Consider the following 16,183-nt stretch of genomic DNA (forward strand, 5'->3'; position numbering starts at 1 on the left):
CACAGAGACAGTGTCCACCCTCTTGCCATGCCCTGGGTCATGAGGAAATTGAACACTTCAAACACAATTTCTATTCTATCAGAATAATTCTGAATAAATGAAGTGGGTTTGTGAACTGGTCATTAGACCTCTTCCACAATCAATCTAACACTTGGTAGTATTCCTTCAGAGCAGTACAGGAGCAGATGTGCAAAAGAGCATCACGGAGTTCTGTTTAGCCTTGCACTTTTTTGATCCCAGCTTTCCCCTGGGGAGCAGCAATGTAAACAGGATCTCAATAATCAGAGGGGTTTCAGAAGGTTTTTGCTCCATTCCTGTGGCACAGCCATCCAAATAAACAACAACTTCACATAAGCTGCTACTTTTCCAAACAGTTCTTGCTTGGTTTTATAAAGGCACTATTGGTCACTCCAGCTCCAGGGTCAATGACCACAAGGAAATGATGGATTATCACCAATCACAGGCAGAAATGTTTCTTTCACTGCAGGAATACAAACATGGGGACAAAAAACGCATTTTTGGAAGTAAGAGTGGGTGAGTAAGCAGGCATGTGATGATAGAACAGCTACACCTCTGTCTAGGTCAAGACATGCCACTCCCTTTAATGTAAAGTAACTAATATAATAATAAAAATTTGAGAGTCTGCAGTCATACTTGAATTGCTGGAGTCCCACAGTATTTGAGAAGCTGAAAAAGATGGGCTTGCATCAAAATCACCTACTCAACAAAGCTGTACTATTGGATTTCTAATTATTACTGCATTTCATGTCATGTTTTGGAGAACATAATGGAAGTCTGTAAGATATTACTGAGGAGTTTTCTGAGATTAAGCTCCAGTTTTATTCATGTCACACTGAAAACCTCACCATTATAATTGTCTTCCTACTGCAAAAGTACCACTTGAACAGACCTGCAAAAATGAATGAATTGCAAAAATGTTCATTTAATTTAGCTTTAACAGATTCTGTGAGTGTGAGAAGCAAGATCTGTTACATGAATGAATGTCACTCATAGTACTGTACTGAATCACTACACTGAAACTAATGTTCCTGCTATTAATTTTAAAGGTTAAATTCCCAATGTGATGCTTTAGGCAATGCATGTCTTTTTGCAAGAGTGAGATTTTTAAGTTGTTTTCAAGTTCAGGACAGATCAAACAATTTTCTTTTTTTTTTTTCAATAAGATTTTGGCAAATGCAAATCAGAGTTTCTTCCAAAGTTCAGCTACACTCAATGTTTTTGTTTTTGTTGTTTTTTTTCTTTTAGATCCAACCAATTGATATTAATGTGGTTGTCAAGTTATATTCAGAGACTCTTGTTCTACAACCATCATACTAAAAGCCATCCCAGGGAACCCTGGATTAATTTTTATTTTGCTTCCCAATAAAGTTTTCTTTTTACTGCTCCTCTACTTCAGTGCTTACCTGGAACACTACTGCCTTTGCAGCATCACACTGGAATATTGTGCACTTTGGAAAAGTCCTGATGTTGCTGACTTTAAAATAGTGGGATTTTTTAACACCTCAAATTAATACAGGGAGTTTTAGATGGGCTAACAGAGGAACATACAGTTACCTTAAGAAAAAGAACCAGGCTAGAAAGGGTGAGGACAGCAGCACAGAGGAGGACAGGACTAAAAGTGAATTTTAAATGGCTGAACTTCAGCATTCTGGCGCATCTTACACAATCAGACATATGAACTGCTACACAGGGTCCAGTTAAAATTCAAAACAGCTCTTAATTAAAAAAAAAAAAAACAAACAACAAAGTTGCTTGCTTTTCCAGGTGATAAAATCTTTCTGTCATTACTCTTGTGATCTCCAATCTGCAAAAAGCCTTTTGAAATTAGCATAAAGCTCTATAGAGTTTACCTTTACAGAAAAAAGTACTTTGTTGCTATGCAGCTTAGAAAGGAAAAAGACCTTAGTTTTGTGATTTTAACTTGAAGTAAAACCTTAATTGTAAAACAAATAGATGGTTCACAAACAGACACATTGCTACTGCTTCAAAATGAAGCAACTTGCAGGCAGAGAAGAAAAAAATCTAGGAACTGCAGGACACTTGATGAAATCAATGCCTTATTCTTGACCTAAGCTTGCAATCAGCTCGACTTGAAAAAAGAATGGTGTGCAGGAAGAAGTGCTGATTCAAGAAAAATTGACTTAACTTGTACAGACAGTTAATTTTTTTGTACCTCCAGTAAAGGAGCAACAAAGAATTGACACTGATCCAACAGACTATTCTCTTTCCATTGCCTTTTCATACAAGGGTGCTTTGTAAGTATATTTATACCAGCCAGAAAAACAGTCAATCTATGTTTACATAAATAATCTCTAAGGACATCTATTTCTATCCCTTTGTCCTCCTTTCTTTTGCATACCCAGCCACTCTCTGGTAGCACCAGTTTGCTGACAGATCACTACAAAACTAAGAATAACAATCACCATAAAGTGAATTTTAATTCTAACATCTTCTAAATAGTAAAGGCTTCTTCTGTACTGTCACATTCCCTATACCAAACAGTATTTAAGTAGCTCTTTGAAATTACATTGTCAGAAGATCACTATCATGTTAGCAATCCTCCTCTTCTGCTAATAAGGAGCTTGAATTTCCTTCAAACCTAACACAATCCTGTCACTAAAGTTTGCTTTTTCTGAAAACTCATACTGAGAGGAGTTTTCCTTACAAGCTTCTAAAGATACTCCACCACAATTCAAAGTAGGGGAAGAAAACAACAACTTAGGACCCCAAGAGTTAAAACTGATTTTTGAGTTGGTAAATGTCCTGAAATTCACATTTTCAGGGGGAGACAATGTATATGTTGTTCTTAAGCACTGTCTCAGTTCCAAAGCACTGCCTAGAAAATATTACACGTTAGAATAATGTGTAATAATGTAGCAATGACTCACATCCTCAGACAGCTGTAAACCAGTTAAATTTAGTTGTGGAATTGCTTCATTCTGAGGAGGTTCAATAACACCAACAGCCTGACCCAGTTAAAAGCAGAGTGTCTGAATCAAAACCCTGCCATGGACACAGGTCAGTACAAGGCAGGGGGTTTGACCTGAAGGGAAGCCAGTTGGTTGGCTACAGATTGTTAATTACACAATCCATTAAAAATTCTCTATCATTTGTTTATCTGAGAGCTTCTCTGGGTGAGCCCTTTTGTTGATATGCATCAGGTAAGAGACTGCAGTCATTATCCACCACCAAGATTTGAACCTGGGTTTTCATCAAGACAATTTGTTGGTTCCAACTTGAGTCAGATATTTTCATTCCCACAAGTAATTCAAAACAAAACACTGCTATCATAAAGAGCAAAACAAAACAATTTAAACTCTGCTGCTCCTCTTCAATGAAGTCTAGATATTGCTCATTTATTTCATATACATTAAAATGTCATTATAATGAGAACCATAACTGAAATCATCTGGTAATTAATTTCCCCACCTAATTACAAATAACATCCATTTGGTTGAAATCCTGGTCTAATCACACAGAATAACATCATGCTAATTCTCCTTTCAGCTGTGTCCTGACATTATGAAGCAATCTCTAAGGCTGTATTTTCCAAAGTTTTACTCCTATGTCCTACCAAACACAAAAGGATTAAAAACCCAACAATTTTGGGTTTCACTCTTATTCCAAGTCTCTGAATAGGCTCTGACAAAATGTTCACAGATTTGACTTAGGAAAGTTAATTACAGAGAAAACACAAATACTATAAATTGGAATTATTTCATATTGATGGATCCCAAATGTTCAAAAAAAAAGAAAAACCAAAAGTACTTTATTGTGCAAGGCTGATAAAACAAGGGGGAAAACTGAACTTAGTAACCGTTAAGTTAGGTCTGATATTCTGTTTTGTAAGAAGCAGAATAAAACTAAAGTTCACAAGGTTAACACTTAAAGTAACATTTTAGAAGTGCAAAGGATTCTACACTAAGAATTAAAACTTCTTTACTTGGATAAACTTATTTCATTGCTAATTACTGTGAAACAAACAATCCTTGTTGTATGGTGACTTGATCTCTGTTACTCAGCAATACTGATGATGCTTTTCTGACGTGCTTGAGATTTTGGTTTTGGTTCTACACAGAGTAAGGCTCCTGTAACACTGACACTTCCCCTGCTAGAGAAACACAGTACAGTGCTACACATCACACTCTCATAGCAGGAAAAAAGGCCAAGAAAAGACACAAAGAGAGCAAAGGATGAACTCCTCAGAGCACTGAGATAGCCATGAATAGAAATCAGGCAGCAGAAAAGACCAACCATTGAGGCAGACCAATGGATAGGATGGGAACATGGGATTTAATGCTGATTATAAAGGAAATCCTCACAGCAAACTGAACTCCATTTACATGATCTTTTAGGCTCGCTCAAGCAGAAGGCTGTACAACTTGAACAAAGATTTTAAAATAAATTAGATTCAGACACTGAATTGCTTTGCCCAAATCACTGATTTATTATGATCAAAGATATGCTGTAGGGTAAAACTGTTCTAATCCTGAGGGAAAAGCTCTGGAAAGGAGGGATGCTTCTAATCCCAGTGTAAAACATGGTCAGTCAGCTTCAATTGTCCTGCTCCATTCTCCTGGAAAGGATATGGAGTGATGAATAGCAAGGGATTAGGAAGTCATACTGTAAATAGTAAATATGAGTGAGTGTATTTTTCAGCATCTAGCTCTCACTGCTCTTACAGAATTCCTTCAAAACACAATTACAGGTGACTAAATATCAAACTCTCACATTAGTTACTGGTCCATACTCACAACCCCCTAAAAATTTTAATAACTTAATGTATTTAATGAGTACCATCACTTGCTAGAACCTCTTTATCATGCAGAGTAGCATCCTAAGTATGAAATGCATGTTATCCTGAGACAAAGGGACCTTGGTTTCTCTGCTGACACTACTCCATGCTGGCCAGTTTTCTTAGCCTTTGGGTAAAATCACAGATTTGAAAGCTGTTAATACACTTGTACCTTATGACAGTCCTAAAGACTGGATAAATTGGTGCAGAGACCCAGCTTGGAAGACTGTTTAACACAGTGGGTTCAAAATTCACTCCTGAATCCAGGAAGCTATTGATTTAAACTGAAAAATTACTCTTTCCCTGTTCTAGCAAAGATCCCTAAGTGGATTAACACAATCACTAATGTCTGTTCCAGACAAAACTCAGACAAAACCCCCAGGGGCAGAAAACGCCTGGTGAGCAAAGTGCTGGAAATTGTGATGCCTCACAAGGCAGAGAGCAAAGAGAAGCCATGTGGGGAAGACTGATGTAAGCAACCTCAAAAATGGCACACACCCTTGCTTTTCCTGCCTCTTCCATCATGTGTTTGTCTTGCATGACATTGAATGCACCAACAAAGCTTATTGGCTTTATCTTGGAGAAAAACTACACATTTAATTCAGAATGAAGGCAAGGGGCCCCAGAGTTGGCTGTCCTCCCAGATCCCTTCAAGAAACCAAAATTTGTCAGTCCCCCTACCTATGAGTAATGTCCCATCTTGCCAATCAAGAGGTTATCTCAAGGCCCAAGAAGGACATTATTATTAAAATGACTTCTCCTCTTTGAGGGATACTAGAAAAGTTCCCTCCATATATTTTAACAGATTTGCCAGATTTGCTCAGTTGTGGTTCCAGATCACACCAGGAACTGCAATGGGGTTTTCTTGTAACAGAGCTGCTGCTATCAATCTTGTGACACTGTTAGAGCAGTGTGCATCAATTTAAAACCCTTCCTCACCAGGCTGCAACAGCTAAACTACAGAATCAACATCAGTAATGGCACAGCCCTGCTTTCTGTATTTGTGTGAGCCTACTTACCTACAAGGGTTACTGCAGAAAAAAAAAAATAAAATCAAGCACTTCAGTTACTAAAGTCAACAGGAGAGATATTTTAGTAACATCTATATAAATATACAGAATATTCCTTACTTTATTTTTCAAAATAAGAAACTGCCTTGCTATCTTTCACACAGAGCAACATTTGATTTTTTTAAAGAATACTAGCATACATCTGGGAATACAGGTACATATCCTACATATAATCCAGATGTTTTTGTTTTTATTGTGGCACCACAAAATGCTCAAAAAAAAAAAAACAACATAAAAATAAAGAAGCACACTTAAAAATTCTAAATAATAATACAGGCAGGAATAAAACCTTATTTTGAATCCATTAGGTTTGTCTGCCGTGGATGCTGCAGTAGCAGCTGTAACTGTGCACTAAAAATTACTATAACACTATAAATAGTATATTCCTTGGGTAAGTGCCTGAAGAACCCATTGTCACCTCTACCAGTGAAGATGCCATGGAAAATCCTGTCTCAAGATAAGCTTGTGGACCTGTTAGGATCAATATTTCAATCAGAAAAACGTATGTTATTAAATGGCTCAAAAGAACCAGAGACACCAACTCTTTGGGATGTTCCTGAAGCTGCTCTAACATCCTTTGTATGGTAATAAGCCACCTTTAAAACTGAACCAGCAAGGAGCTTAAAAGTGATATGAAAAAACTGTGTTATTCTCCTGCCCTAATATCATCTTATTAATGGAAGGAAAAAAACCAAAACAACACAACACACCCTGAGCTGGGCTGCAATTACTCTGAAAAGTCTTGACACATTGTCACAGAAATGGAAAGTCAAAATGGAGGGGTAAGAATCCAACTTTGCAAGTGGCCATGGCTCACTGTGCCATGAAATTAATTCTGTGTTGTGTCCTAATTTTCCACGTGGACATTAAACAACTACTTTACTTGGATGGCAGAAATGAAAAAAAAAAAAAAAAAAAAAAAAAATCACATAATATTTATGCAAAATTTTGAGAGACATCAGAGATTAGAAGCCTGTCAAATTTTTACTATTATTCCTCTAACTGAAGATAATACTGTTATCTACCCAGATGGTAAAGTGATTTTAAAAGTATACTAGTGAAAAGAGAAGCTACTGCAGCACCTTGGACACAAAGGGTAACCAAGAAGCCAGAATAGCTTTTAGAAATCTCTGAAATTTCAATTTTGCTTTGCTCTCTGTAACAGAAGGGTGTGACTGAAAGAAAAGCAGCAGCAGAAGAGGTCTGATATTCCTTCAGGGACACAGAGACCCAAGTCCCCCATGGCCCTCCAGGCCACATCTTTGAGGTCATGTCTGTCAGATTTAATAAAGAAGCTGACACAAGCCTGTGGGGATGTTTGGTCTTTTTTGTGGCATTTAAAAACTCTGAACTGGGTTCAGAACCAGTTCAGTGGCATGACTTGAGACCAGGAGTAAAAAGAGCAGAAGTACAGCTCTGGTAGAGACTGTTTCAGGAAATACTCCTGTAATTGGGCTGGATAAGCCCCAAAGTTCCTGGGCCAGTCTTTGCCCTTTGCTGCTGAATTATTCTTTGCTGTCCAGTTCACACAATAGAGACTCAGACACCCTTCTAGTATGACCAAGCCATGGCCTGCAGTGTGGACACTGTGGGACTTGTAAGCACTAAATGCCATCCTAGAGAGGCTCAAAAGCACATCCCAAAGTCCAGCCTGTATTTTATGAGTTCTTAGAAAACCATATATTCATTCACTTGGTAGGCAAGTTCAAGGTCACACCTTGGATGAAATGACCATAAACTGAATTAGATCTTTGAAAATGTAGTTTCTTCTCTGAGCTCTCTCATCTCCTCAGGGCTGTGGCAGAGGAGCTCTCTGAGTAGGTAAATCTACTTCAGAGAAGAGAGAATAGAAAGAAAATAAACTTTAAAGAACAAACCTGCACTTCAAAGTCAGGAATATTAAACTAACACTGCTGTTGTAGTAACTATGAGCACCACTGATTTTGAACAACTGAGTCACACATTTTGTTTGCAACCCCTCTTTCCTGCCACACAGTATTTCTAATCATTAAGCATAAGATATTTATTCTGATTTCAAAGTTTTCTGGAAAGCAGGACATTGATTTCCTGTACAGAAAGGCACTGTTTCTTACTCAAATTTTTCCTAAATTCTAATTAAACAAGCCAGCACAGCCAAAGTAAAAAATAAATATCTGTCCTTCCTTTATCACAGGTCAATTATCACACAGAGCTGCCAAAAACACTGCTATGTTCAGACACTACAACTTGCATTTTATTTGCCTGCAGCTGCAATGCACAAAGAAGGGATTGATAACCCTTCTCCCCAAGACAAAACATGACCTACCCTCAAAGCAAGAGGTGACTGATCCCCTGTTATGTTTTTTCTTTCAGTGTACTATTGCTTATCTTTTTTCCCAAATGCTATTTCCCTAAAATGCTTTGATTGCAAAATAATGATTTTTCTTTTCATCCTTGTCTACCAGCACAGATAGACAGATGTAGCAAATAAAGAGTAATGAAGAACAATTTAATGTTTTCCAGTTTCAGATTTCAAATTTGCCCAGCATGGACCCTCTTTTGTTTTCAAAGATGCTCTCCCCGGATTTTAGTTCTAACAACTTAAAATGAAATTTTATGTAAGATCTATTTTCAGTGAAATGAAAAAAAAAAAAAAAAAAAAAAAAAAAAAAAAAAAAAATCCTGAAGCTCTATAAACCGAAGTTTTTGCATTAAATTTTCAGACACAAAGCCAAAGTCTCCACATTTCTAGCACATGCCCTACTTCTATTGTCTAAAATAAAGGTACTACCAAGCAGCATCCCTGTATGAGCTTAGAACTGGAAAGACTCCAGGATTTAAAATATGAAGCATGTGGTTTCCTCAGCAACCTGGAAAATGTATTTTGGTGCCTACTGGGTATCAGTGATGATGCCAATTGTCATGTTAATTTTTCAGATCTTTGTTGTTCATTACCTTATTCTGTGTCTTTTAACTGATCTCCAATCAGCCACTAAGCTTTCATTGCTTTATTCACCTTGATTTTTGGATGACTAAAAAGTATACTTTGTAGTTCACCAACTTTAACTAATACAACCAAAATAATGGTTCATAAAACAAACCATGAGGTGACCTGTGATAATGAATCCAAACAGAGATCCTAAAATAAAGGGTTATTTAGGTATAATTATTTTAAATAATTTTTTGTTTCAACAGCAGAAATTTAGGATAGCAAAGTTTTGGGCACCACACCAAACAATTCCTTGTCAGGGTAACCAGAATAGGTGATTATACATCTAAAACAGTCACAGAAAATAAAAAAATCATGAGGTCCAAATACCTATTCAATTATGGCTAGCTGAAGAAAACTCCAGACAAACTACCACCTATAATACCTATGATCTCTGAAGATACTTTAAACTGGACCTTCAGATCTTCTACTAGAATATAAGACTAAACCTCAATCTGTCTGAACATACCAATTTGTAATCAGAAGGAAAAATAAAAAGAGTAATGTGTATGAAGGTAAAAGTTTAAAGACTGTTTTCTTTGGTTTTTTTTTAAATGGCAATAGAATTCTGAGGTATCCTGAAAGATCTCAAAGATATCACCTGGATAAAGCAGAAAACAAGATGTGCACTTTAATAAGATGCACTCTTGAAATGCAAAACCAGAAAAAATACATCACAGTTTACAAGGATTAAGAGAAAAATATTTATATGAGAGGAGCTACAGGCTTCTGAGTTTCCAGGCAGAGGGCAGAAATATCTGTGCAGTCATAAAAGGACAGCCATATGTACCAGATAAAAATGAGACTTCATATTTTTTCCCTAGCACCTGAAACAGATTTTATGCAAGTTCTCATAACTTCCACAATACTACATAATAAAAGATCAGACAAGTCCTTCCTTAGGTATTTTCTCAAGATCTGCTTTTCTGTGGAAAAATGTTAAAGAGAACAAGGAAATGCAAAGCCCTATCTATAGAAAATCCCACATCTAGTCTTCAATTCCAGGTCTGGACAAGTAATTAAAAGTATGAGTTGAAGACATCAATCCTTAAACTTTAAAGGCTGAACTTTCAGTTATTTACCCCAGGCTATACAAAAAACAAAAAAGAATTCCATATTGTAAAAGAATTGTCACCTGGATTTTCCACAAGAATATTCTAGGTTAGCTAGTTACAGAAACAGGAAAAATATCTTTGAATTTACAACCCTCACAATTTAACTGTTCATGTTAAAGAAAATGCCTCCAGCAACATCAAGGCTAAAGCAAATTCAAATCTCTGCATGAGATTCTAGTTAGCAGCAGGAAATAAATATTTTTCTGTAGATAGGTAATGTGTTTTTTATACAGAGAAGCTGAGGATGCTCCATCCCTGGAAGCATTCAATGCCTGGTTGGATGGGGCTTGGAGCACCCTGGCCCAAAGCATTTTATGGTGCTTTGTTTTGGTTTCTGGGTTTTTGTTTTGTTCCTGTTGAAGAAGCTCAGAGGCAGGTTTAGAGAACACCACAAATTGCAGTTTTTTATGGCAGTGTTATCCTCAGTGGAACAATGCAGGCTCACAGAACCTCAAAGCCTTCACCCCTAAAATCCTGGGTCTTTTCCTTCCAACCTGAAGAGACCAGGTACTTTTACTTGAAAGCAGCAGGGAACAGTTCTGAAAAAACAGGTCAGATGCACAAAGACACCAGATAAAACTGTCTCAATATGTCTCAAAAAAACCCCAAGTATTAAAAAAAAAGAACCTATAAATGATCTAATGAAAGATAATTCTCAAGTGTCAAGTAGAGCAAGAAAACGTGTGAAAAAGCAGCCTAAGAGTGAATGGAAACAAAACAACCTCAGTGACATTTAACATTTACACAAATGTCAGACTCCCCACCTCTTGGTTAAACATTCAGCTGGGATCTCAATCTGTGTCTGGAGGGTGCACAACCAGTTTTATGAAACAAAAAGAAACACAGCACAAAAACCAGGAATCTGTGTTTCTAAAAAGATTAACAATCATAAAAATGAGACCATGAGGACTGGGAATTAGGGCTTCTGCTCTGGAATTATTAATGATTTATTTATGGCTGAAATCCATGCCTGAACTTCCATTCCCACGTGACATTTTCTGTAACAGTGCTGAACATGACCTAAACCCTCATGATTTACAGTTAGAGACAAGAAGAAAAGGCGTTGGTCAGGCATCAGAAATTAATCAATATTCTGAACTATTAATATCACAAGAAGTCCATAGAATTTTTTAAAGGTCTAGGGAAAAAAGTGAACAAGAAACCTCACATCCTCAGCCTAACACACTGAATAAGAGCTCCAAGAACAGCTTCTCCAAAGATACAGAGAAAAAAAAAAAAAAAGTTCTTCACATGAAAATTTCTTGCAGTACACACATTTCTTTTTACCCTGTGTAGAGGAAAATTGGGATATATTGTGTGTGCAATTTGCCAACAAACATCCACAATGACACCCATTGCACTAGGACTCAGTGCCCTTTGGGAAACTCCTCCAATTTGTCTGACATGGTCTACATGTTTTTTTACCCAAACCTCCCCCAGTTCACCACTAAGTCTACATTTTCTTATCCAAAAAGATATGAAGGATAGTCTGATTATCCTGTTCTAGCACTTTCCAAGAAATATTAAGTATGATAACACAGCATTTCTAACAAAAGTTACACAAGGTTCTTCACAAACTTTCCAAGTAGGTTACAGAGAAATCATCCTAATTGTTTCTACTGATAGAACCCTCATTCATCCAGTCACATAGGTCATGATCAGCCAGTGCCCTGTGCTTCAAACCAGTGTGGCTTTGGTTAGGTGCTGGGTGGGAAATTATTGATTTTTCAGATGATGTGCCCTTATAAAAATGACTCAGTCACTGGTAATATTAAAATCACTGAAAGGCAACAACCTCTGTTTTGAGTTCAAACTGAAATTCATCCTTCATCATATTCCCACTACATCAATGGACTTGAGCATTAATCTTCAGAATGTACATTTGAGTTCAGACTAGTTGACAGCCTGGGAAGCAGAGATGTCTCAGAGGTGTTTATCTGACTTACCTTCTTCTGAAGAACGTTGACTTTGCGTTCCTTCACCTCCAGCATGTCCTTGAGGTCGTGGATCTCCCCTGCCTGAGTCCCCTTCTCCTCTGCCATCTCCTGGATCTGCTTTGTTTTCTTGTTGAGCATTGTCTCCTTCTCCTCCAGCCGTAACCGCAGCGCATCCACCTGAATTCAGAAAGGCAGAACAAGCTTTGCTCAGCACTCAAGGAGAGAAACCTCAGACAAATTCAACTACATTTCCACAGGGGAAATATTACAAATAGATTCAGAAATCTAACAGCCCTTTCTTTAAGAATTCAACAAACATAAGATTGGGATAAAACAGTTATCATAAGTGACAGGAGATTAATAGTACAAATAATCAACTGTTACTTCCAACTAGATGAGAATGATGCTCCTTCTTGGAAAACCTCAAATCATACTTCTCACATACAACTCAGCTTTCTATCACACACAATACTGAATTTTTTTTCCTCAAAGTAGAAGCCAACACAATGTGTTGTGGAGAAGTTGCCTCACATGCAGGGAAACAGACCCCTCTATTTGAAACATTACTAATAATCAGAGAATAAACACTGACTCGTTGTCACTTTATATTCTAGGTTTTAACCACAGTAGTAGCTGAGCCTGAAGGCAATGAAAGGAGAACTCTTTGCAGCCACCTCAGATCACAACTGGAAAGAGGTTACCTCAGGATGGCTAAGAATATTTTGGCTCAAAAAGCAAAGTAATAGTTTAAATATAACATGTTTTCCACAGCATTCAGTGTTATACTAAAGGTAAAATTGAACAAATGACACAGTACAGGATACTGTGGGTGCAACTTGGACACACAAACACACTTAGAGCTCCCATGGCCTGAATGAATTTAGAAACACTTTGGGAACTCTGTGGTGACCTCAAACTTCAAAACTGCATGTTGAGCATGTTTTACTTTTCCTTCTGCATTTCTCTTCCATATGTGAAACAGAGCTCACAAGACAAAGGAAATGGGAGGAGGAATCAGAGCTACCTGAATATAAATTTGATGAGAAGAGTAAGGTCACCACAGAGCACAGACTAATCTCCAAGACTATTGTGGAATAGGAAATCCAACACCACCAACTGCTCATGATACCAAAGAAACTCACTGACCCCTATCCACTCAGCATTCAGACAGAGCTCAGATCTGCCAGCTTGGCTGCTAATCTTATTTGACAGTATCAGATTTGGTTCCTGTTAGCTGAATCCATTACAGGACATCAGTCACACAGAGTAAACAGGCTGATCAATTAATTTCTTGGTCCTCCTGCACAGCACAGACTAGCAGAGACATGAAGTGAAAGGATGACAATCACTGGACAACCCCAGCTGGGGCAAGAATTTAGGAATTTACTCTGCTTATGGCATTCTGAGCAACACTTAGTTTAACATGTTATTCTAATTCCATTTGATTTTGAGTTACCAATTGAAAAGTTGTCTCTGAGGCTCTGCATTTCCAGTGTCCCCTCAGAGCACCCTTTGGTGTTTTGTCTGCCTTCCTTCCCACAGAGCAGTAAGCACTTGCCAGCAGGGACAAGAGCTGCCCTGCTCTCCCCATCAGTGCTGCAATCCCACTGCCACCTCTGTGTCTGGAGCCTTCTCACTTACACTTGCATTATTAAAACCACATTCCTGACCTCTCACCCAGCAAGTGGGGCAAGGAGTGTGATCTGCAGGGATATTAGAGTACCAGGTCTTACCCAAATATGATTTATAGGATGGATAGTGTTTGTGATGAAAGGTTTAGCAGGTGGATCAGGCTTTGTCCTCTTTTTTAAAACAGACAGGTCTATAGATTGATTGGGTATGTTCTTCCCTGGGAATCTTTGATATTAAAACTAAGAGTCACTTTTATTAATTCTTAAAGGGAAACTGAAAATCTCCCTCGCAAGAAAATCCACATCCTCTCAACAGTTGCAAAATATTTGAGACAGTCCAGATGCCTACAGCACAGTGTTCAGTGAAAAGAGAACATCTGCAAACAGAAATTTATCCACAGAATGCTTTCCATTTTCTGATTGATCACTCCCTTTGAACTCTGTATTAACTTATGGTTTGGGGTAAATTGCATTCCTGGCTTTATTTGTGTGAGGTCCTTGCCTAGGAAACCACAGAAAACACTTTTAAAAGTATTTTCAAAGGCTGGCAGGACACACAATCATCACCTTAGCACTATTCCTGGCAGAACACTGCACTTGTTTATTCATGTCAGCTCAGTTTATGCATGGCATCCTCCCACAGTGACAAGAATTGAAGTCTGTGGGAGTCAGGTGATGCCAACTTCAACAGAGTCAGCTCAGGATTTTCTCAGTACATGGAAATGATCAGGCAAACACTACTGAGGTGCTGACTCCCCCTCTCCTGAAATTTGTGTCTTGGATGGTTTTGTGCAAGACCTAAATTTTTTCAGTGTAAGAGTGATATATGAAAAACTGCATTTGGAACCACTGATTTGTCTTCACAGAGTTTTCCAGTAGCTGTAAATAACATTCTATGTCTCTGTTCTCAATGTGTCTAGCCATATATTAAACATGTAGAAGTGCAAATTTCTAAGGCAAATTAGTCCATTAGTAGCTCCAATTACTACCAGAATAAGCACAATAAATGAAATAATATTTAACATAAATCTCATCTTAAGCCTGTTTTAGAATCTTGAATTCTGTAATGACAATCTTAACTTTCAGAATATTCCAAACTATAGGGAAACCATTTAAATTTTCACAAGTCTACAGTGAGTTTAAGATCTCACTGTGTTTCTCACTGTGCTCCTGAGTTTCAGGAGCTTGTGTTAATAACACTGAGATTGAAAACAAGGGTTTCTTTCTGAATTTTATCATCATCTCCACTGTACAGTAGCAAGTAGGTTATTTTAACCCTGGTGATTCCCACTTGGCTTGAAGAAGATGTCAGTGATGCCCAGAAAAAACAGCACACTACTCTTCTCCTGAGTGATTCTTCACATTTACCTGTCCAAACCATGGCTGAACCATAATTTAGATCAGTGAACCAAACCATACTCAGTGGTATCAGAAGGTAAAACCTCCCCTATGCTACATCCAAGCCCCAATTGCTCTGTAACAGCAAAATTCTCAAGTTTAATTCTCTGTAGGTGTGACTACAGAAGAGGCAGCAGAAGGAACAGATGGAACACCAATCCTGAAATGTGTGTTCAGAGCCTGCAAAGGTTTCTAACAGAAGCCAGCCACTTCTTACAGCAGATGCTCAAGTAATTCTATGTCAGCATTCAGAATTCAAAGATCATTGAGAAATACACAGAGACATGAAATTAAAATTGGTATGTGAGGTGAGAGTTGCTTTTTACCCACTGTAGCTATTGTTAGGTGAAGTCTCCAAGTATGAATACATTTTTAAAAAGGATCATTTTGGTGACATTACATTACTAGCTGGCAAACATACATAAATTCAAAGAAAGGAGTTAGGATTTTTACTGATAGCATAGTCTGTAATTAAGACCTTATGTTTATTGACTGATTTGAATGTAATGGTAGCTCACAAAACTTAATTTAATTCTATATTTTTGAAATTGATCTTTCTTTTTAACTAGATTAGACTTGACTCTTCACCTCCTTGTACCTTATACCCAGCTCCCATTTGGACATTCCTCACTAAATGGAATCCACTCTCTGATTTAGCAGAATCTACTGGAGCTTCAAAATGCCAGTAAAAACCCCAATAAAGAAAGATCCTTAGAAAAAATTATGTTCTAATGAGACATTCAAAGCAAATAAAAACTTCCACATGATTAATTTTTCTACTGAATATTAATCTAAATTTATCATAGGAACAGACCAATTACAGAACCATGCCAGCTTGGGCAGCATACAAAAATAAAGGAGAACATTCTCACTGGTTAAAGCAACTTCCCACTGAAGCCACAGAACTTCTGGCACTGACCTAAGCTGAAGGGCTCACTGGGTGAAAACTTTATATGGATAAAGCCATAATTCCAACATAAACACTGACTTATTTTCTGTTTTGTTTACAAAGTGACTGCACAATTTCAGAGCTATTTTTAAAGGTTTCTACACCTATTGAAAAGCTAACCACAATATCCTCTCCACCCAATAACCCTCAAGATAAACACCCCACAAACAGCTCTCTGCTGTTTGTATTTCTAGGGTGGCAGGTGGCAAATCCATTTTTGAGATATTATATCAACACTTTTCCCCACCTGTGAGAAGACTAAATAAGAGGCAGAGGCTTATGGAGGCATTCTCTTTTCT

General features: G+C 37.6%; 1 protein-coding gene across 6 annotated transcripts in view; it reads right to left on the reverse strand.

The window, feature by feature from the left end:
* Positions 1–16,183, reverse strand: part of ERC1 (ELKS/RAB6-interacting/CAST family member 1) — a 256,843-nt gene that overhangs the window by 165,892 nt on the left and 74,768 nt on the right. For all 6 annotated transcript variants that reach the window (XR_013773970.1, XR_013773971.1, XM_079303739.1 and 3 more), the window contains one exon: positions 11,916–12,083. Coding sequence is in view for 4 of the 6 variants with exons in the window: in XM_079303739.1 (XP_079159865.1) it covers positions 11,916–12,083 (168 nt within the window). In the remaining 2 variants the exon portion in view is untranslated. The remainder of the gene's footprint in view (positions 1–11,915; positions 12,084–16,183) is intronic.

This window comes from Erithacus rubecula (genome assembly GCF_903797595.1).
Source record: "Erithacus rubecula genome assembly, chromosome: 4".
Lineage (NCBI taxonomy): Eukaryota > Metazoa > Chordata > Aves > Passeriformes > Muscicapidae > Erithacus > Erithacus rubecula.